Source organism: Leucoraja erinacea, chromosome 31, assembly GCF_028641065.1.
Source record: "Leucoraja erinacea ecotype New England chromosome 31, Leri_hhj_1, whole genome shotgun sequence".
Classification (NCBI taxonomy): Eukaryota; Metazoa; Chordata; class Chondrichthyes; order Rajiformes; family Rajidae; genus Leucoraja; species Leucoraja erinaceus.
In genome coordinates, this window is record NC_073407.1 from 7441471 (window position 1) to 7462963 (window position 21493).

The window sequence follows — 21493 nt, forward strand, 5'->3', positions numbered from 1 at the left end:
GGTCTGGAGAGAAGGAATGGGTGAAATTTCGGGTCGAGACCTTTCAGATGCTGCCTGACCCGCTCCAGCACTTTGTGACATTTTTAAAAAATCACCTCCATGTGTTATGATTGAATTTAAGTTTGAATTCCTCTTATATAACAGCAGGTACGTGGAATGCTGTGACAAGATCTCAATGAATGGTAAACAGCACCGAGGCCTATTATTCCAATTGTGAAAGTATCACAGGACAAGAGTTTGCAGCATTGTATTGGAAGTAATTATTCTGCATTAATTATTAATGAGTTAACTTATGATGTTTCTCTTTCACAAATAACCTTTATTTGCGTAGTGTTTTCCAATACTTCAGGACATCCATATTAGTAAAGCTGGGAAAGTTAATGTCTACAAAGAACATTTTATGGTTACAATAATTAGTTAGCTTCCTCATCTATGTACTTTGGTGTAATAAGCAAATGATTTACCAAGTTAGGTTCCATGGGGGTGAACGTGAAATTAATTGACATTATATTAACCCAGCAATCAGACCCAACCAATATATTTGGTTCAGTTGCTGCTGCAACTCAATTTACCGTGAAAGAAAAAAAGGCTAAATTTAATGTTTTTTTTTTTAAAAGGTGGTTCACAACAGTCTGGCTGATTTCCATTCACGAATGGTCTACTTATAACACCAGAAGTCGTGATCAATTGAGGTGAATTGGAGGTCTGAGGAGTTTATGTAAACGCATCACCATATCCAAGCACAAGTTTCAACCATGACAACAATTTCATTTTTAATAGTGCCTTTAATGTAGAAAGATGATCAAAGGCGCTTCATTGGTATAACTGGACAAAATAAACACCAAGCCAAAGCAGAATAAAACATGGGTTGTAAGGAGACGGCAAAGGTTTAAGGAGGGCGTGTAGGGTCTTGGTTGCTGCTAATAACAAGGTAAGAGGCCAGTCACTCTCAAACCAGGTGTTGAGATCTCTCATTGAAAGACGTGCTAAGCCACCACTGCCAACCTGCAGGCAGTACAGGTGCTTGGGAAGCAATGTTAAAAAGCTTTAAAAAAAAAACATGATGTCAATGTGCATTGGCTTTGAAACCAGTCCAGCTGGTTTGTACAGTTTACGGTGAAAAGTATTAGTTCAGCAGCACTCCTCAATGGCAGGTTGAGGCAGTTTTAAAAATCAAAGGTTATAAAAGGCAGACAAATTTTCCCTGCATCTTAAGTTAAATGCACAGCCAATGTCAGTAAAATTGGGTACTGAACAATGAAGGAATGTGGAACTCGCAGAAAGGCATATTACCTCAGTGGAATAAATATGTAAAGGCCACTGTCCTCCTTTTTCATGATATACATTTCAACCAGTTTATAGTTTAATAACATTTTTGAAATAGCAGTCATGCCTACAAATTTAATACACATACAGCTGAAGCAAAAGGTTTCCTAAAATGTTCACCAATTCAGGCAAACATTTTTGCTCAAGTAGAGAATGGAAATAATTGTCATAAAATTACCTCGACAGTATCTGTTCAGTTTGACCAGAGCCACACACTACAGCAGAGTAACATTTTCATATATCCCATCTCAGCCACTGTTCTGAGCAAAACACTTCAGTGCCAGTTCTATGCATTATTAGCAGGAAATGTCACCCATGACTTGGAGTTACATTGTTCTTAATGGGTTTTTGAACCAAATTATGAATTTTGATCCAGTAAGATTATTGGTGATAAATTATTGTCTTTACACTAGATTCCACCCAGGAGTGTCCTTACTGATTCCTTCAGACAAACCAGAAATCAAACTTATTTGATGATGTAGCATACAACAAAAGCTAAACACTAAAAATGATTCAACAGTTTTATTTTGCAGCAGGCACTTCACAATAAATCCATCGCTGGCAACAGCCAATATTGCCATGTGTATCAAACCAAGTCTAACTAACTGTACAAAAAGGAACAAGTGACCCAAATGAAATCAAACGTAATACTGCATGTACTGACACTGAAGTCTTAATCCACCAGTACTGCGTGGCACAAACAATTCTGGGTAAAATCCCCAACACTCTACCACCCACAATGTCATGATTTTCCCATTTTGTGAGTGTGTCTTTATTAGTCGTTATTTGGTTTCAAAACATTTCCAAAGTTAAAAGTAAAAAACGGTAAAGGAACTTAGAATGTGCAAGACCTTGCATGTCATACTTGGCCAAAACATTGTCACACAAACTTTCCACCACAACCTATTTAGATAAAAAGAGCATTCCAACAGTTTTTTTTTTCAAAATAATTTCATTTAATATGAATTAATCTTTATAGATGGGTTCAGATATTTCTCTTTCGCTGTTCCCTCAATTTTCAGCAGCTTTCCAACCGAGCGAATGTATTATTTTTCAAATAGTTTTTCTTGCAGTGAGAACTCTTATTATGCAGCCTACTCCACCCACTGCTAATGCCTGTGAAGAAGAGGAGGAAAATGTTCGAGCTTTACATTATGGATGGAACAACAGCATAACTACATATGGTAAGTTCATGTATTTAGCTGTGTAAGAATGTTGATACGGTAACACTCCATTCTGGGACCAGCATCTCACCCCAAGACTGCGAGAAATTAAAATTGCAGAGTTGTAAATGCAGCCAGTCCATCATGCATACTAGACCCCCCACCCCCCTCGGCAGAAGATAGAAAATCTTAAAAGCAAGCAGCACCCCAGATTCAGAAACAGCTTCCTCCCTGCTGTTAAGACTCTTGAATGAACCTCTCTCATGCTAAGAATGAATTCCCATTTTACCTCAGATAGATACAAATGCTGGAGTAACTCACAGGTGGTCAGGCAGCATCTCTGGAGAAAATGGAATGGGAGACGTTTCAGGTTGGGACCCTTCTTCATCCCGACCCAAAACGTCACCTGACCTTTTTCTCCAGAGATTCTGCCTGACCAGCTGAGTTACTCCAGCACTGTGTCTATCTTTGGTATATACCAGCACCAGCAGGTCTCAGTTCTCCCAATATACCTAATTACTCTTGTTCTTTTTTTTTTTTTTTTTTTTAAACCTTCACTGTGTAACACTATTTTGCACTACCTAGCGTACTTGCATATGGTATGATTTGTAGGGATAGCGTGCAAGGTTTTTCACTATCTCACTACATGTGACAATAATAAACCAATACCAAATTACATCCTCAGAAATTCCCAAAGTGACTCACAACTAGTAGTCAATTTGTGTACAGCAAGCTTCGACAACACAAATGAATGTTCACCAAAGGCCTGTTGGTGCCAGTGCAAGGAAAGAATGCTGTCTAAATGATACAAACTCCCAGCCAAAGTAATATTATGCGATCCATCAGCACTTAAACAAGTCTCGACTATTTCTGCACCGCATTAAAATGCGTGGCTGAATTACGTACTCCATTGTGGCACACAGCCAAGGCACACTCCCAGTCATCTAATACCAGAAAGAATATTTATTCAAAGTGTCATTTTATCTTGGCCTACTTTTTCACATACATTTTATCTCGCAATTAATGATCAAAATGGCAGCATAGTGAAAGTGCCAACATCTTCCCCAAATGCCAAATTTCTAGATGTAGCATAGTTGAGTACATTTTAAATGCAAAATTCTTAATAATTAAGGACACAAAGAAATTGATTTACCTTTTCATGCCACTGCAATAATATTGCACTGCTGTTTTCTGTGGGTTTTTCAAAGCCTTTATAAATGTACTTCATTAAAAGGTCAACACCATTTCTATCTAACGATTTAACTGCCTGTTCTATTTCACTACTTTTAAAGGATGTAAGGACTTTGAGAACTATTCCCTGTGCCCGCTCCTGTGAATGAAAACAAAAAAAATTATGTTTTTGCATTTCTTTAAACAAACTGAAATGTGAATAATGCCGCACATCTAAATCAATGGAATGATTTCCAGTGTTATTACTGCAAGACTGATTATTGTACCAAATTGTACGAAATTTAAATTAAACATGGATTTCTTTGGAATATAGTTGCTTACTTTTTATTCAGATCATTATTGTTCAGTTGACAAACTAGTGTCATATTTACTTAGTCATACAGCACAGGAACAGGCTTTCGGCCCAACTCGTCCATGCTGACTAAGATGGCCCATTAAAGCCAGTCCCATTTGCCTGTGTTTATAGAGTCAGAGTCATACAGTACATATTTGCCCCAGAAGAAAGGAAAGATCTTCCTTTTTTCTTAACACCCCCCCCCCCCCCACATCAGTCTGGAGAAGGGTTTTAGCCCGAAACATTGCCCATTTCCTTCGCTCCATAGACGCTGCCTCACCCGCTGAGTTTCTCAATAATACCATGCAAACATTTTGCTATTTTAAAAGCTATATTTACTACATTAATAACAAGTTCGTTTTTGGATATTAGAATTACTCCCAATTCAAGAAATTGAACTTGCATGGAATTAGGAGAAAAACAGAGCAGAGAAGGGCAGAGTTAACAATCCAGGAAGTGTGTTCATGTTATATATTATTTTGAATATAAATATTATGCCTTATACTAACTGGAGCAAAAAGGCACAATCAATTAATCTGTTATTCCAAGTGTAATTAACTAAAATATGCCAAAACTTAAACTGAGAGGTGAAGTTGCCTCCTAAAGCAGCAAAACATGAAATGCTCATGTATTCATGCAGATAAAGCTACAGGAAATTTACCATAGGAAAATAGATTAACAGGTAAACGCTTTGTTCAAGATAGACATTCTTGGAGACGAGCCGGAGCATACTTGAATATATTTACATTTATCTCACACTTCCAAAATGCCAATGCTTGGGAGAAAAAAACAAGAGCTTTAAATACCTTGACCGCTTGATTCTTCATGTTAACTGGAGGGTTCCTTAAAGCTGCATGGAACGCACTAAGCATGTCACCTGTTCATTAATGCAGGTCAAGGAAGACTAAATCATATCTGAACCATTGAACACCAAGCTATTCTATAGGTATAGATTTACATGTGGACAAAAAGTGTCGGTTGAGTTGGCTATGCAGGTTATACACATTTGAAATTTACTCCTTAGCATCTGCATTCAAATTAAATCCCTTTGAACAGCATAGAACATGAAACAGTACAGCAGAAACAGGCCCTCGGCCCACAATGCTTGTGCGGTTTATGACGCCACGTTAAACTTATCTGCCTGTACATGATCCATATCCCTGTACTTCTATGTGCCTATCTGAAAGCCTCCTAAGTGCCACTATTGTATCTGCCTCTGCCACCACCCCAGGTAATGCGTTCCAGACCCTACCACCGCGTAAAAAACGTGCCTTGTATATCTCCATTAAACTTTCTCCCTCTCACCTTAGAGTTAAGCCCACTGGTGTTGGACAAATTCTTACTCTTCCCTTGGTATGCCTCACAGAATTTTACATACTTCTACCAAGTCTCCCCTCAACCTTCGACATTCCAGAGAAAGCAATCCATGTCTATCCAGCCTCTTCCTGTAACCAAAACCCTCTACTCCAGGCTGCATTCTGGTAAACCTCCTCTGCACCATCTCCAAAGTCGCTACATCATTCCTATAATGGGACGTTCAGAACTGCATGCGATACTCCATGCAGATGAACTGAAGTCCTATTGAGCTGCACCATGACTTGCCGACTCTTTTACTCAACGCCCCTAGCAATGAAGATAAGCATACCACATGCCTTCTTTATCACCATATCTACATGTGCTGCCACCTTCAGTGAGCTATGAACTTGGACTCCTAGATCCCTCTGCACATCAACGCTGTTAAGGGTCCTCCCATTGACAAGAAGCCATATCAATTATGGTGCATAACAGTTTTAATAATTATACGCCAAGATAATTTCCCAATGTACAGTCATCCAGGATTTCAAATGTTCACTGACAGTCACTGACTCAATACAAAACTATATCAGTCATAGATCTGCAAGATTTTCTTTAAAAAAATTAAACAATTAGCCCTCCACAGTGTAATGCCATTTTCCATACTTTTGTTCAATTATTAAGTACTACACAAAAAAATGGCCCACCAACTCTTACAAAGAAAGGGAAGGTGCCAGTCATAAATAGCACGAAGGAAACTGACTTTCTTTAATTTAGAGCACACGGAATTTATGCTGTAGACGATCAATGTCAAGGTCACAATTGAGGCCTCCTGCGCATTAAATGTAATAGTCCCAAACTATAATAGCCAAGTATAATTAAAAACATAGCAAGCGATTAAATAGCCAAAATCTAAGACGCATGGGGAGGGAAGGAAGGTGTATTGAGTATTTATTGGAACATTTAGGAGACTTCAAGTGATGAGACTCCTCATTCTTTCTCTGAAGCTCAAAAGCTAAATATTATGCAAAAGTGATCAACCCTGTTCTTATGACAACTGTAAAAAATCTGCACCAATTTCCTCATATTATATAAATCCAATAATGGTCTTTAACAGGGAGCCGTGTGAGAAAATAGCAACCATTCCAAGTTTTAGCTGATGACCCAGTTGTTTACGGAGAAACAAGTTATGATATACATTCATTCTACATATTACCCTCAAACCTTGGGTAAGGCATCAGAACATACGTACTGTGGCGCAGGGAATCGCCATCAATCTGAACCATCAACTGTTACGCATTCTATTTATTTAATAATCATTTTGCCACAAAATAAATACTGGAAATAGCATCAGTAGTTAAAACATTTGTGCTCTCTAAATGTTGCCAATTCTGGAAAGAACCCATGAACTTGTCCACTTTTTACAGATCTTGCCAGACCATCTATAAACATGGCAGAGTCATACAGTGCAGAACAAGCCCTTCAGCCCAACTCCGAAATGCCAACCAAGATGTCACATCTAAGGTACTTTCCTATTCATGTACTTGTCTAAATGTTTTTTAAGTGTTGTTATTGTAACTGGCTCAGCAACTGGCAGCTCATTCTACACATCCACTGTGAGAAAAAGTTGTCCCTCAGTCACTTCATCTTAAACCTATGTCATCTTAAACCTATGTCCTCTGCCCTACCTGCTCCTCCCATGTTATACACCTCAATAAGATCGCCCCTTAGCCTCCTACCCTCCAAGGAATACTATAGCTCAGTCCCTCAAATCTTACTTTTCATGTTATACTTGCAGCAGTGGGGAGACTCACGGCTCTTGTGTTTAAACCATCCGTTAAGTAACACGCCTACAGTGAGATGTCTCGGCGATTGGAAGGGTGGGGAACCTCGGGTTAACTCGTCCCGTCCTCGGGAGGCCCTGTCAACTATCAGCCCCCAGGACAAGGGGGAAGAGAGAGCGAGAGGGACCCCCAGGCCTGAGGCAGGACATGGTGGTGGGTGGGGGAGAGACGGGAAAGAGCCCGACCCGGAGAGTCTCCCCCCGTCCTCAGCCGCCGGTGGGTGGACGGGACGGACTAGATCCCCTCTCCCCCGCCCGCTCCTCCCCGCGCCCACCGAGCCGCCCCGGCCCGGCCGCTGAAGGATATTGCCGGATGAAGCCGTCCACCTCGCCCGAGTCGGGGCCCTGCTGCTCCGCCGCCTCCTCCTGCTCGTCCACGAACTTGTTCTCGTCGTACTCGTCGATGTCGACCTTGCGGAACCGATTGGACAGCGTGTTCCTCGCCATCTCCGGCCCCGCTCAGAGCCCGGGCGTGAACCGGCACGATCTGCCCTCCCTCCCTCCGGCCGGCCGAGCCTCCTCCTAGTGAAGCGGCGGCCGCATTCAGACTGGCGGCGGCTGCCGACTGCACCGGGCCTACTCCGGAACCGGAACCCGCCGCCGCACCCCGCCTGCGGAGGAGGGGTGGCTGAAGACTAACACTTAATAAAAGGGGAAGATATCACAGCTTTTACTCCAGTGGATCATTAAATAAATATATTCAAGTAATTCTTGAGAAGCGCCAGTGGAGTGTACTAACAATTAAAGATTTCCCCCCCAGTTGAGGTTTTTCAGTCTCTCCTCTCCCCCCATTGCCGCGGGAGTGGTGTGGCCGGTCACGTGGTAAGACCGGCTCCGCCCCCCCCGCGCTCCCTTTCCGCCGCTCGGCCCAGGACCATGGTAGGTACCGCTGCGCCGCCATCCGCCTCCATCCACCCGCCATCCACCGCCATCCGCGGCCCACCACCACTCCCCGCCCATCCCACACCGCCCTCGGGCTCCAGGTCACTCTCTGCCGCCGTTTGTGACCGGAGACGGGGGTTGCGAGAGGCCGATGAGTCGTCGCCGGCGTCTGGGACCCGGCGGCCTCTACAAATGGCGGCCGCATTGAGGCCCGGCTCCTGTGGACGTCACTATCTCAGTAGTGGGGCAGGGTGGACCTCCAGGGGGGCAGGGTGGAGTAGAGAGGGTAAGAGGAGATACAGTAAGGAGGGTAGGTGGGTAGACCATGGTGTGGGTAAAGAGTGGAGAGGGTGGGGGGTAGGATAGATGGTATGGGGAGATCCAATAGAGGGTGGGTTGGTAGATGGTGTTGGGTGGACAGGGGTGGAGGTGGAGGAGCGGGAGTAAAGAAGGCATATGGAAATAAGTCGAGAGGATGAGTGGGTAGACGGTGTGAGTGTAGGGTAGAGTAGAGAAAGTAAGGGGAGGTACAGTCGAGAGGGTGGGTGTAGAGTAAAGGGGGAAAGGGCTGGTATAGTAGAACGGGTGGGTGGGTAGACTGGGGGTTTAAGGTCCAGAGTAGGGTGCGGTAGGAAGTGGGTGGAGGACATATTTATTGTTTTGACAATGTTGGGAGCAGTGCAGGTTACAGTCTCTGGTCAAATTTTGGTACAGGTCAAAGGTGTTTCATTTTGATTGTTATGGTATTAACTGGATCTTTTAGTGAGGTAGAATGATGGAGGAAGCACTAATTGAGTTTTTTGTAATTGGGGTGATGGAGCCTGTGGCCTGACATGGCAGAATGAGATGGAAGGATTGCGTGGGAAACCTTAGGATGATGGTCGGGTTTTTTTAGTCAAGATGGCTGAGGTGTTGGGAGAGAATTGGAATACATAGTGGAACACCTGTAAATTGCTGCAATGTTCTTGATTATGTAATGCAAGTGACATTGCAGATGTCCTTCCCTTGTTGTGAAAATGCTTAGAGAATCCATATGTTCCATGGCTGATGTAGAGCATGATGTTAGTTGGGTGCAGTTTTTAGTCCTGGGGAAGATGTTCCAATCTGCAGTCGATGTGTGATCAGCACTGGCATAAGGCCCGTTGTGCCTGGGGCAGAATTAACCTGGAATAGTGGCACAGCTGGTAGAGCCGCTGCCTCATGGTAGCAGATAATTGGGTTTTGTACTGACCTCGGGTGCTGTCTGTGGGGATTGCACTTTTTCTCTGACTGCATTGGCCTCCTCTAGGTGCTTTGGTTCTCCCTCAAATCCCAAAGACACGTGGGTTTGTAAGTTATGGATATGATGGATTGTAGGTACGCAGGCAATGGATACGAGTGTGGGATTGCGTAGAACTAATGTGAACTCGGTGGGCCGAAGAGCCTGTTTCCATGCTGTCAAATCAATTAATTTGCTCATCTGTCACTGGATTAAATGGAATTTTAGAATAGTAGTTTTGCTTGGATATGGATTAATGAGAGGTAAATAGAGCAATATTAGTGATCTGACGATGAGCTGCAGGCTCTTTTGTTCAGCAGCATCTTGTGTTACCTCGCATCAGAGCTTAGGTCTGTGACAGTAATGTGTATATGTCCAACAGGCAAAGATCAAGGCACGAGATCTGCGCGGCAAAAAGAAGGAGGAGCTCCTCAAGCAGCTGGATGATCTCAAGGTGGAACTGTCCCAGCTCCGTGTTGCCAAGGTAACAGGAGGAGCTGCGTCAAAGCTTTCCAAGATGTAAGTAATAGCAAAGTATTTATGAGACTAAAAAAGATACAACATGCTGAGATAACTCGGCAGATCCGGTAGTATCCCTGGAGAAGTAGAGGTGACCTTTCTTGGTCAAGCCAGGTGTTAAGATGTAATGGGATAAAAACTGTGCCATGACTAAATCCACAGAGGAGCATGGCTTTGAGGGGGGGGGGGGGGGAAGGAAGCAAAGTACTGGAGCAATTCAGCAGGCCAGGCAGCATCTATGAGGGAATGGACAGACATGTTGGATTGTGACCCTCCTGCACTGGGGGAGAGGTGGAGATAGGACAAAGCCTGGTGAGTGATAGTTGGATGCAGATGCGGGGGCTAAATAGCAGATGGGTGGAATAAGTGTCCATGATGAGAGATGAAAAGTACACAAAATTGTGTCCCGACAAGGAGAAAAGACGAGGGGTGAAATGTATGATATACACAAAATGCTGGAGTAAGTTGGTGGTATAGGCAGCATCTCCGGAGAGAAGGAATGGGTGACATTTCGGGTTGAGACCCTTCAGACTGATATCAGGGGAGAGGGAAGTACATAGATAAGGAAGTGTATGGTGTGAAAACAGGTCAAAGGGAATGACATTCAAGGAAAATGTAGAATAGATCTTTGTTAGTTGGGAGAAGGTAACAACAAAGCAAGCAGATTAGCAACTGGGAGATCCGGTAGGTTTAAGTGGACTGAGCGGAGGTGTTCAGCGAAACGATCGCCGAGCCTGCGCTTGGTCTCGCCAATATATATTCCACACCTGGAGCAGCGGATACTGTAGATAAGGTTGGAGGAGGTGCAAGTGAACCTCTGCCTCACCTGAAAAGACTGTTGGGATGCTTGGACAGAGGGTAATAAGGATGAAGGAATTTGCTGCTGTGCTTTTAGTGGACGAGGCAAATGCCTAATGTTTTAGAAACATAGAAAATAGGTGCAAGAGTAGTCCATTCGGCCCTTCGAGCCTGCACTGCCATTCGATATGATCATGGCTGATCATCCAACTCAGTATCCCACCCCTGCCATCTCTCCATACCCCCGATCCCTTTAGCCACAAGGGCCACATCTAACTCCCTCTTAAATATAGCCTATGAACTGGCCTCAACTACCTTCTGTGGCAGAGAATTCCACTGATTCACCACTCTGTGTAAAAAATGAGTTTCTCAGCTCGGTCCTAAAAGACTTCCCTCTTATCCTTAAACTGTGACCCCTAGTTCTGGACTTCCCCAACATCGGGAATAATCTTTCTGCATCTAGCCTGTTCAACCCCTTAAGAATTTTGTAAGTTTCTGTAAGATCCCCCCTCAATCTTCTAAATTCTAGCGTGTACAAGCCAAGTCTATCCAGTTTTCTCAACATAGTACTTTTTAAAAAAAATGTTGGGATTGGTTAAAGTTATCCATGTTCGTTTTTGGAATGTGAGCTGAACCAGTACACTTTGCGTCTATATTGGTGAAAAGTGCAATGGCTGTAATAGTTTTGTTTTATTTCCCTGCCCCTGCAGCCGTGTCGTGCGCAAGTCCATTGCCAGAGTCCTTACCGTCATTAATCAGACACAGAAGGAGAACTTGAGAAAATTCTACAAAGTGAGTTGCACTGTTTTTGTAATGTATAATCTATTCACGATCCTTGTTTTGTGTTTGAAGAATGGTGGGGGAAGTGATGTATCCTGGTATCTGTTCAGAAATAACTTGCATGCATTGTTTGATCTACTAGGTACAAAACGATACAGAATATATAAATGCACAAAATCAAATAAGCTATCTTCACTTACCTTTTTAATGAAGTTCTGTAACACTAGTCAAATCAAAGGGACTGGTATAATCAATATCAATCAATAAAATGGTTGCTATAAAACTGAGTCCCCAGAAATGAATTATATGGATGCGTGTTTTGCCACGGGGAAGTCCGAAGATGTACTAGTGCACATTGGAAGCAGCTCTCAGTTCTCATGCTGCCGGTTGTAGGAGTGTAGTTTGGTCCATTGTCTTTTTGCTGGGTTTGTTGCTGAGTTATATTATAATAATAATAATAATATTTATTTATATAGCACTTTTCAACAAAACCAGTATCTGAACCAAAGTGCTTTACAGAGATTGATTAAATTAATTGAACAGATCAATGCAATAAGTCCATACAAATCAAAAAAAGAGAAAAAAGAGAAAAAGAAAAAAGACACAGAAACAGTACACTATAGAAATCAACATGAAACGTCCCCCCACAGCAGAATTCACTGTGAGGGAAGGCACCAAAAATATCCAGTTCTCCCCCTCATAGTCCACCCGAGGTCGGGGCCTATATCTGGCCTCCTCAGCCAGCCCGGTGTCTTCAGGCCCTCTTGCCGTGAAGCTGGACCATCGGCGTCGGTGAACATCCATCAGCGGCCAGGACTGAAGCGGCCGCTTCCCCCCGAAGACTGCAACGACCAAAGTTCACAGGCCGCGCCGGCCGAACCCCCGACACTGGCGATCTCGGATCCCAGGCTCCGCGGTGCTGTCGACGGTCACAGTGCCCCGGAGATTACCGCAAGGCGACCCGGTAAGGCATCGCCCGCTCCTTGTAGATGTCCCAGCATCTACACCGCCGTCGAAGCTGCAGTCCCCGCAGGAAACGCCGCTCAGCGCTGCTCCAGTTCGACTAGGCCGCACAGAGAGGACGAAGATGCGGTTCGGAGAAAAACCGCATCTCCGACCAGGTAGGACTGGGGTTAAAAATAATTTCCCCCTTCCCCTCCCCCACCCACCACATAAAAGAAGACCTCCAATAAACACCTGATATGAACAGGACTAAAAATAAAAATAAATAAGGGTGAAAGGACGGACAGCAGGAGGAGCGGCCATACACAACGGCGCATCACCCCCGCTGTCCATTATGGCCTGGGTTACTTCCCCAGCAGAGCAAAACTGCACATTCACAACTGACCTTGTGTCTTCCTTTGTATCCCAAGTCTAAATAAGCTGGGCGATGCATGTGCTCCCTGTAACCATGTGGGTTTCCTCCAGGTGCTCTGGTTTTCTCCCATTTCTGAAAGACATTAGGTTTGTAGGTTAATTGGCCTTGAGAGTGGATGAGAAAGTGGGATAATGTAGAAATAGTGTGAACGGGTGATCGATGTTTAGCGTGGGCTGAAGGGCATGTTTCCATGCTGTATCTTTCAATGAAATCGATCAGTGGCAAAAATGATGTGGTTCCTCTGTTGTCACGTACTGTTGATTGTCAGATACAGCGTGGAATAGGGACCTTCGGTCCACTGTCCACGCTGAACATCAATCACCCGTTCACGCTAGCTCTATTTTATCCCACTTTTTTATTCACCTGCACATCTTTGGGTTGTGGTAGAAAACCGGAGTATCTAGGGGAAACTGTCACGGTCACAGGGTGAAAGTGAAAACTCGCAGACAGCAGCCGAGCTCAAGATCTAACCTGGGTCTCTGCTGCTTACTTTACAATCCATACGATTAATGTATTTCAAAGTTTCTTAGCTGAAATCGTCTGAAAGGCAGAAGTGGCACTCCAGTTTATCATCACCCAGCTTAAGACATTTTTAATTGCAACACGAGTTTAAGTACAAATTTACTCTGCTCTCTAATTGATTTTAGTTCTTCAAATATTGCATACTGGTATTTAGGATGCTGAATTGGTCCTGAAAGAGTACGTTTGTGCTTCCAGTTTGTATTATGGTTTGTATTATGCACCTGTAAAAAAAAGTCACCCATTTTTATTGCATTTTCTAAAGATTCTGGGGATAGATGCTGCCTTGGATTCTCGGATAGAAAATAATGTTAATGGTCTGAACTTGGATTTTGTTTTTGTCTGTCCTTATTCAATGAAGTTTCTGTATTCATTAGTAAGTGGGATGTTCAAAGTGATGATCCTGTTGCGAGGTCTTACATTTCAGCGAATCAGCAATTCTTCCCTCACTGTGGAATCGGATTAATGCTCTGAACTTCTTTACAACTTAAGAATCTTTCCCTTACTCATCGCCTTCTGTGCTCCACTCTTTTATCCTATCCCTGAAGGTGGTGGCATGGTCAGAGCTGCCAAGTAGTACGGATTTTCCATATTTTGTACGGAAATGCGATGAGAATACTGATGTTCGTTTTTGTGTTGTTAAATGCGGATTTAAAATACGGAGTTCAGTTCAGTCTGAAGAGGGGTCTCGATCAGAAACGTCACCCATTCCTTCTCTCCACAGTCGCTGCCTGTCCTGCTCCAGGTTTAAACAGAGCGCTGTCAGTTCAACGCGTGGGAATTTAAACATTGCGCTGTGAATTCTAAATATAGCGCTGCCGGCTGGAGCGCTATGGGCTTTACACATAGCGCTATGGCCACAGACTGTTCCGGAAAATTCTCGTATGACAATGAGTCTTTAGAATTCTCTTTCTCAGTGGAAGTTGAGCCTTTGATTATTTTTCAGGCAGTGGTAGAATTCTGGATAAGCCTAGTGTTGAAAGGTTACCAGTGGGATTGCAGTTGCATTGGGATTTGCCTTGATTTTACAGAACGGTGGGTGGGCTCCAGGGGGAGAGAGGGAGGGGAGGAATGGAGGGAGAAAAAAAAGGAGAGAGGGTGGAAGGGGAGAGGAGGGAGGCTTCCAAAATGGCTTCATCTGGTGCTATAAGCAGGAAGTAGCCGTTCAAATAGCAGTATACAAAGAGATGGTAATGAATGCACTGTCAAGTAAGGTGCGTAGAATACATGTCAATTGGTAGCAAAGTTATGCATTCTTGTACTCTTACATGGGTATGACTGCATATTTAAAAAAAAAAAATTTCAGCAAAATGGCACCACGTAAAAATACTGATTTCCTCAGCAAAATACTGATTTTCAGGTACTAGAATACTGAAATGATGACAAAACTTGGCAGCACTGCATGGTAGATTCTTTAAAGCTTTGGCTTTAAATAGATGCTGTTCACTAGCAAATGGAGTTTGTGGAATTAGGAATTGTAGATCAGGAGCATACAATGTGCAGGTAGTGCCCAGCTTCAGAAACTAATTTCTCCAAGACAGATATGCATTTTCTATAGTTACCCATATCATATTTTACTACTTCTTAAATTTATTTCATTGAATAACAGCGGTAACAACTACCCATAATTAAGTTAATGAATTGTCCGTGATAGGATTTATAGATTTGCCTTCATCTTGTTTGGCATCCTGTCAAATGCCTTTTGTAAATCTAAAAACACCACTTCTACATCTTCCCCACTATCAACACTGCAACATCCACGAATTTGGGCATATTTTTGTCTTTCATAACGCTACACTATTGAGGCTTAATTCAATCCAGTTTTTCAAAAATAATAATTATTTCCTCTTAGATTATCGACCCATGTTTACGTCATAGGCAGGTCAGCGTACTATAACATTATAGCTGCATAAATGGAGGACCTGAGAAACAAGTGTGCTGTTTTAGTCTGTGTAGCAGGTTATGTGAAATGATGTGTGTATTCCTATTCTGCCAGAATGATGGAATTGGTGCAGGTGTTTGCTGTCTTAGGCTTTATTGGCAATAAGAGTCGTAAAGTCATATAGCATGGAAACGGGCTTAATTGGCCCAACTTGCCCATGCCTACCAAGAAGCCCCATCTGCACTAGCCCCATCTGCCTATATCTGACAAAAAAGATTCTATTTATGTATCTGTCTAAATGTTTTGTAAATGTTGTGATAGTACCTGCTAGTATTGTTGTGATGTGTGAAAGTAGAAAAAGCCAGCTTGATGTGTTGGCTGAGGTGAGCTACAAAGGGCACTGGGCTGACTGCCAACTAACGTTACAATTCACTTTTAGGGCAAGAAGTACAAGCCTTTGGATCTGCGACCCAAGAAGACCCGAGCCATGCGCCGGCGACTAAACAAGCACGAGGAGAGTTTGAAGACGAAGAAACTGCAGAGGAAAGAGCGTCTGTACCCCATGCGCAAATACGCTGTGAAAGCTTAAATGTTCACCCACAGATTTCATTAAATTTAAGAAAAGGCTTGTGATGTTTTATTGAACATGTTGAGTTTGTTGCATTTTCAAAATTCAATGGAGTCAGTGAATTGAAGGGGATGGTGAGGAATACTGTACTTATCCCATTGCCATGCTCTGGTGTACATGTCCATTTTATAGTACCCCTCGGAATGGTTTGAGAGAAATAATTATTTATTTGCATAAAATAAATTGTCCAAAAACTCTTTAATAAGTCCCTAATTTAAGTGAGGAATTGATTGTTTAGGAAATACCTTACGGTATAGCCAGATGGGAGACTGCATGATTTCTGGCAATGATGTGAGAGTAGTAACATTCTAGCGTGTTTGTTGAAACTAATTAACGCCCTCAAATCCAGTGCCATTGTGTTCCATGGTCACCAGGATGCGTACTGCTATCACCCAGTCCTTCAGACTGTACTGGATGTCAAGGTCGCTTCTGCTGTGATATTCGTTTCTGAATTTGACGTATTGGTTCGATTGGTACAGGTACTGTTCATTGGCTAAGGCGGGGAAGAACGTGGTCTGTGTGACATCTCAATTGACTTAAATGAGGTGCTCTCCTTCTCCACTTGAATGAAATAGACGGTGTACATGAATACGGTTTGTTTCCGAAGATGTTTTGGGGCATCCAACAAGACCCGCCTTCTAATGTGCATTGTTGTACAACCTTTTAGGAGTATATTTGAATGGTACACAGGTAGACTTTGGTGCAGGAGGCAATTTGTTTCTTTCACAAAAGGGTATGAATAAAATGAGTGGTTGGGTTTGTTGTTAGATGCTAAAATGGAAGATTAAATGGTTTGTACATCACACATTCATAAAAACATTTGCGGAGCTGTTTAAGATGGATGTAAACTTGAGGCCTCAAGTTCACAAGTTACAGGAGTAGAATTAGGCCATTCTGCCTGTCGAGTCTACTCCGCCATTCAATCATGGCTGATCTCTGCCTCCTAATCGCATTTTTCTGCCTTCTCCCCATAACCCTTGACACCCGTTCTAATCAAGAATTTGTCCATCTCTGCCTTAAAAATATCCACTGACTTGGCCTCCACAGCCCTCTGTGACAATGAGTTCCACAGATTAGCTACCCTCGAACTAAAGAAGTTCCTCCTCGCCTCCTTTCTAAAAGAGCGCCCTTTAATTCGGAGGCTATGACCTCTGGTCCTAGACTCTCGCACCAGTGGAAACATCATTTCCGCATCCACTATGCCTTTCATTCTGTACGTTTCAATGAGGTCCCCTCAATCTTCTAAAGTCCAGCGAGTAGAGGCCCACTGCTGTCAAATGCTCATCTTATGCTAACCCACTCATTCTTGTAAACTTCTTCTGGATTCCAGAGCCAGCACATCCTTCCTCAGATATGGGGCCCAAATTTGCTCACAGTCCTCCAAATGTGGCCTGACCGGTGTCCTAGAGCCTCATTCAGCATTACATCCTGTTTTTGTATTTCAGTCCCCGGATGTCAAAGGGAAGATTGATTATTTTGGCAGGTGGTAAACTCTCCACTCCAGAGTTACTTTTCTGGATTAGCTGTGACGGTTGCCAGACAGATAGCTTTTGACACCTAAATAAGCTACTGTGCAGAACACATAAATAATTAGGCTGCTTTTTGATTTGTTAAAATAAGTTTGGATTTTGTCTTAACTAATGTCAACATACTGGATATTATACTGTCAGGAAGAAAGAATCGTGTTGCAATTCACTGCCGAAAATCACTGTATAAACCATTTACATTTTAGAAATTTAAAATACCTATAAATAGTAATTTTCTTAAATCAGCAAGAACGGAATGGGATTTCAATTTTCAGATATACCTGGATATTTTAAATTGATGTAAATGGGTTTTGTGGAGGATATTGAGAGCGATGAAATCATGTGTAGCTTTGGGCTCACTTTTTTCAATGGTGAGTGCTTGTTTCTTGCTGATTAATCCTTTTGTTCAAAATGATCAGCAGTTGACCTTTGTGGTCAGTAATTTAAATGTATTCAGTACAAGGAATATTTATTTAGACAAGCAGGCATTTATTCAATTATATATTGGTTAAGCAATGCTAAATTATACCTTTGTGTAATGCCACTATTCCGTATGTCTACATGACTGGTTCATTAGCATCCCACAGCTCTGCTGGCCTTTGATATTAGCCATGTGTCCAGACCTGTGGAAATTTGCTCCAATTACTGTCCAAACTCCAGTCCAAGGAAGATGACACTGAACAATGAAATATGGAGTAGTGATGATCATTGTGTGAAGGCTTTATTCCTGAAAAGGTATCAGTCCCCTCTAACTGGCCAAATTCCAGTGCAGGTTTATTAGATTGTACTTCTCACATTCACAACTACTTGTGTTATTCCTGTCAAGACTTGGGGTTTAATTTAGCTCGGCTTTTACTTATAACCTCCTCTCCTGTACATTACAGCAACCATTTGCATAGGCTAAGAATTGCTTAACGTAACACGTCTACAAATCTGAGCAAAGTCTTAACTAACCTCAATTGAGGCATATGGGAGGGTCTCAACGATACTGTGGTAAATATGCATGTGCAAGAAGGCAGTTCAGTGTATTTTGCCCAATTTAGCACGTTTCCTGCGACTGTTCCATTTTTTACGTCACCCATTTCTCTTAACAAGAATAATGTCTAGTTTTATCAGCTTTTCACACATTGTACTCCAGATCAAAACACTCGTCGTTTCTGTTGAAACTTTTTTTTCCCAAATGCTTGTGTTTTTAACGAATCATGTTAAATAGAATTTCCTTTTTTCTGACCTTACTGTTCCACAGAATTGTACAAAATAATTTGTACTGCCTTGTTCCCACCAGAACATAAATAACCCTATGATCCCCTGGGAACATTGGCTGGGGTATAAGTGGAAGCAGGAGGAAGCCCTTGGCTGCTTGTGTCTGCACCATTGAGTTGGATCATGGCTAATATTTACTGACCTGTTAACCTTCGATTTATTTTGAAAACACTAAATTTCTCTTGCGTATACTTAATTGAGCCTTCATAGCACTCTTTAGTGATAATTTAATTCTAAGAGGCAATTACTTAGGTACTTAGGTAATGAGTGCTGGCTTATTATTTTTTCTGTGACCCTGCTTCTCAACACCCCATGCAGAGAAATGTTGATTCAACAGTTAATCTGTCAAACACCGTGAATCTTGTATGTTGATATGATCACCTTTTCTTGTAAACCAAAAAGAATAGACTCAATCTGCTTAATCTCTAAACACAATCCCGCCATCCCAGGATTCAATTTTAATTTTTAATTTTAGAGACAGCATGGAAACAGGCCCTTTGGCCCACTGAGTCCAAGCAAACCACCAATCACCCACTAGTTCTTCATCTGGTTCAGTCCGGTGAACTTTGTTGCATTCCTTCTGTCCCAGGTGTATCTTGCGTAGAAGGGTCAGACCTGTGTGCAGTCTTCCACCTGCAGTCACATCAGGCCCTGTAACATTTCAATTGGTCACTTTACTCTTGCACTGAAAACCTGCAATAAAGCCAACACAGTTTGCTCTCTGAATTGCTTTCTGCGCTTCCACCTTAATGTTACAGCTTGTGCATAAAGTCAAGACCCTTTTGAGAAATGGAACACTTTGCAATTCATAAAATGCTCTTCCTGTGTTTTCTACTGAAGCAAATGACCTTTATTTTCATAAATCCACTGTCCATTCACCAACTCACTCAGGCTCTCTATACCCTCTGAGGTTATGTGGGTACTGTTCACAATATACTAGCACCTATATGTGTACCATCAGATAAATCTCTGAGACACACCAGACTGCATACTGGAGTGCCGAGGAAAAAACTGCTGGGGGAGCTCAGTGGGTCAGGCAGCATCTGGGAGTAAAATGGTTAGTCGATATTTTGAGTCCAGATCCTTCATCTGTTCTGAAAAGGTGGAGGGGAGACGGCCAGTATAGAGAGGTGAGGGGGAATGGGGCATGTGATGGGTGAATCTAAGTGAGGAAGTATGGAGACAACTAACGTGGTTGGAGGTAACCAGGGATTGTGGGTGATGGGAAAGGAAAGTGATGTATGGGATCAAACGCAGAGGTGGGGTGGGCAGATGAGACCTGATGGAAGGAGTGCATGGGCCAATTAGCCAGTGGATTTGGGGTGGGAGAAGTGACTGGTTAAGAGCAACCAATTTGTGGAAAAGAAGAAGATACAGTATGTGTTAGAGAATCTGGGTGGAAAGCAAACTCGGTGTTTGTGCCATCGTGTTATAGACTACCAAGGGGGAATATGAGATGTTGTTCCTCCAGTTGGCGTTTAGCCTCCCCCAGACAGTGGTGCAGGCCGAGGACATAGGTCAGAGTGGGAGTAGGGGGTGGAATTGAAATGGCTGGCAACCAGAAGCTCCAGGTGGCCATGGGTGACAGAATAAGTGCTCAGCAAAATGGTCACTTGTCTGCTCTTGCCCCACATTCTCCGCTGCCGGCCCGCGGCCAACTTCTACCGCGGGTCCGGTATGGACTTATATCACCCCTAGAGGGGAGCTTCGACCGCCGGCCCTGTAGACTGCGGTGCTTACGGCTGCGACGTGGAGGGAACTTTAAATCTTCGGCCGCCGGCCTGCGGCCTATACCAACTAAAAGCCGCGGTCCTGAGCCGACTATGTGTACCTTGTCCTTTTACCACGCCCCAGCAGCAACGGCTGCCCAGGGTTTTCCCCCCACAGATGGAGGAGGCTGCCAAATTGTGTGCCTTCCACCACAGTGATGAATGCTGTGGTGGATGTTTATGTTAAAAATTTATTGTGTTTTTGTGTGTGCCCTTTATTATTGTATCGCTGCTGACGTATCATTTCACTTGCACTTTTTGTGCAATGTGACAAATAAACGTTGTATTGTATTGCTTCAATCCAGAGGAAGGTTCCCGACCTGAAATGTCACCTGCCCATTTCCCCCCACAGATGCTGCCTGACCTGCTGAGTACATCCAGCACTCTGGTTTCTTGCATCCGATAAATGTCAGCACACCTCCCCTGCTGAGCAAACATATATGTAACAAACCATTACTGCAGCAAGAAGTTTATTTTGTTGCTGAACTATTTATCCTAACATGGGTAGGGGACCCATATGGTGACTTTCAAACACAGCGTAAAACCCAGTAGCACTTGGTGTATATTGATGGTGCCAGTGGAAAGGAGTAAGCTGAAAGAAGCTATGGTGCTCAAGAACATCCCGTTCCCCTCCAGGCAACTAACATTTTTAATAGCTTGTTTACAGTAGTGGAGCAGCTGGTAGCGATGCTGCCTGATAGCACCAGACACCTGGGTTCGATCCTGGTCTCGAGGTGCTGTCTGCTTGGAGTTCGCTCATTCTTCCTGTGACTGGGTCTCCTCACAAATAACAGATATGCAGGTATGTAGATAATTAGCCTCTGTAAATTGTCCCTTGTGTGCAAGGAGTGGATGAGAAAATGGGATGACATAAAACTTGTGTAAATGGGTGATCAATGGACTTGGTGGGCCAATGGGCCTGTTTCCATTCAGTATCACTAAACTTATCGGGGAGAGCTGTTTACATTTAGAGTGAACAAATGCACCACCTGCACTGATCCCTGCAGCATCCCACTTGTCACAGACTCCCACTGTTTGGGGGGGTGGGGAGAAGAAAGGAGAAAGGAGGAGGAGGAGGAGCCCGAGGGCTGAGAAGGGGAGACAGCAAGGGCTAACAGAAATTGGAGAAGTCGATGTTTTT

At 43.2% G+C, this 21493-nt stretch overlaps 2 protein-coding genes across 2 annotated transcripts in view; one reads left to right on the plus strand and one right to left on the minus strand.

Annotated features, from left to right (window-relative positions):
• Positions 1–15792, plus strand: part of LOC129711863 (60S ribosomal protein L35) — a 204872-nt gene extending 189080 nt beyond the window's left edge. Inside the window, exons 2-5 of the mRNA XM_055659841.1 lie at positions 8001–8029; positions 9673–9809; positions 11318–11399; positions 15606–15792. Coding sequence (XP_055515816.1) covers positions 8001–8029; positions 9673–9809; positions 11318–11399; positions 15606–15755 — 398 coding nt within the window. The 3' untranslated portion in view covers positions 15756–15792. The remainder of the gene's footprint in view (positions 1–8000; positions 8030–9672; positions 9810–11317; positions 11400–15605) is intronic.
• arpc5lb (actin related protein 2/3 complex, subunit 5-like, b) lies at positions 1342–7729 on the minus strand. The gene is made up of 4 exons (XM_055659840.1): positions 7457–7729; positions 4821–4892; positions 3643–3819; positions 1342–2442 (listed from the first exon to the last, which is right to left on the minus strand). Exons 1-4 carry the CDS (start codon positions 7595–7597, stop codon positions 2380–2382), a joined length of 453 nt encoding a protein of 150 aa, XP_055515815.1. The 5' UTR covers positions 7598–7729; the 3' UTR covers positions 1342–2379.
• Positions 15793–21493: the final 5701 nt, after the last annotated feature.